Source organism: Haliaeetus leucocephalus, unplaced genomic scaffold (genome assembly GCF_000737465.1).
Source record: "Haliaeetus leucocephalus isolate CR32 unplaced genomic scaffold, Haliaeetus_leucocephalus-4.0 Scaffold656, whole genome shotgun sequence".
In the NCBI taxonomy this organism is placed as follows: domain Eukaryota; kingdom Metazoa; phylum Chordata; class Aves; order Accipitriformes; family Accipitridae; genus Haliaeetus; species Haliaeetus leucocephalus.
In genome coordinates, this window is record NW_010973092.1 from 12,562,624 (window position 1) to 12,562,873 (window position 250).

The 250-nt window shown below is 71.6% G+C and overlaps 1 protein-coding gene across 1 annotated transcript in view; it reads left to right on the top strand.

Annotated features, from left to right (window-relative positions):
• Nucleotides 1–71: 71 nt before the first annotated feature.
• The window catches only part of PPARGC1B (peroxisome proliferator-activated receptor gamma, coactivator 1 beta), a 48,960-nt gene continuing 48,781 nt past the window's right edge, over nucleotides 72–250 (top strand). Inside the window, exon 1 of the mRNA XM_010579244.1 lies at nucleotides 72–155. Coding sequence (XP_010577546.1) covers nucleotides 72–155 — 84 coding nt within the window. The remainder of the gene's footprint in view (nucleotides 156–250) is intronic.

Below are 250 nucleotides of genomic sequence, written 5' to 3' on the forward strand. Positions count from 1 at the left end.
CGCCGCCGCCGCCGCCGCCGCCGCGCCTGCTGCATGCTCGGTGCCGCCTCAGCCCCAGCCGGAGGTGGAAGATGGCGGAGCCGGGGCCGGACTGCAGCTCTCTGCTCGACGAGGATCTTTCTTCCTTCGTCTTCAGTTACCTCGCTGACAGCCAGGTAGGGAGGGAGGGCGGTGGAGGGGGATCTGCTGGCCGGCTTACCCAGCGCGGGTTGCAACTGGGGAGGGGGAAGCCGGCAGACACCCCCCCCCC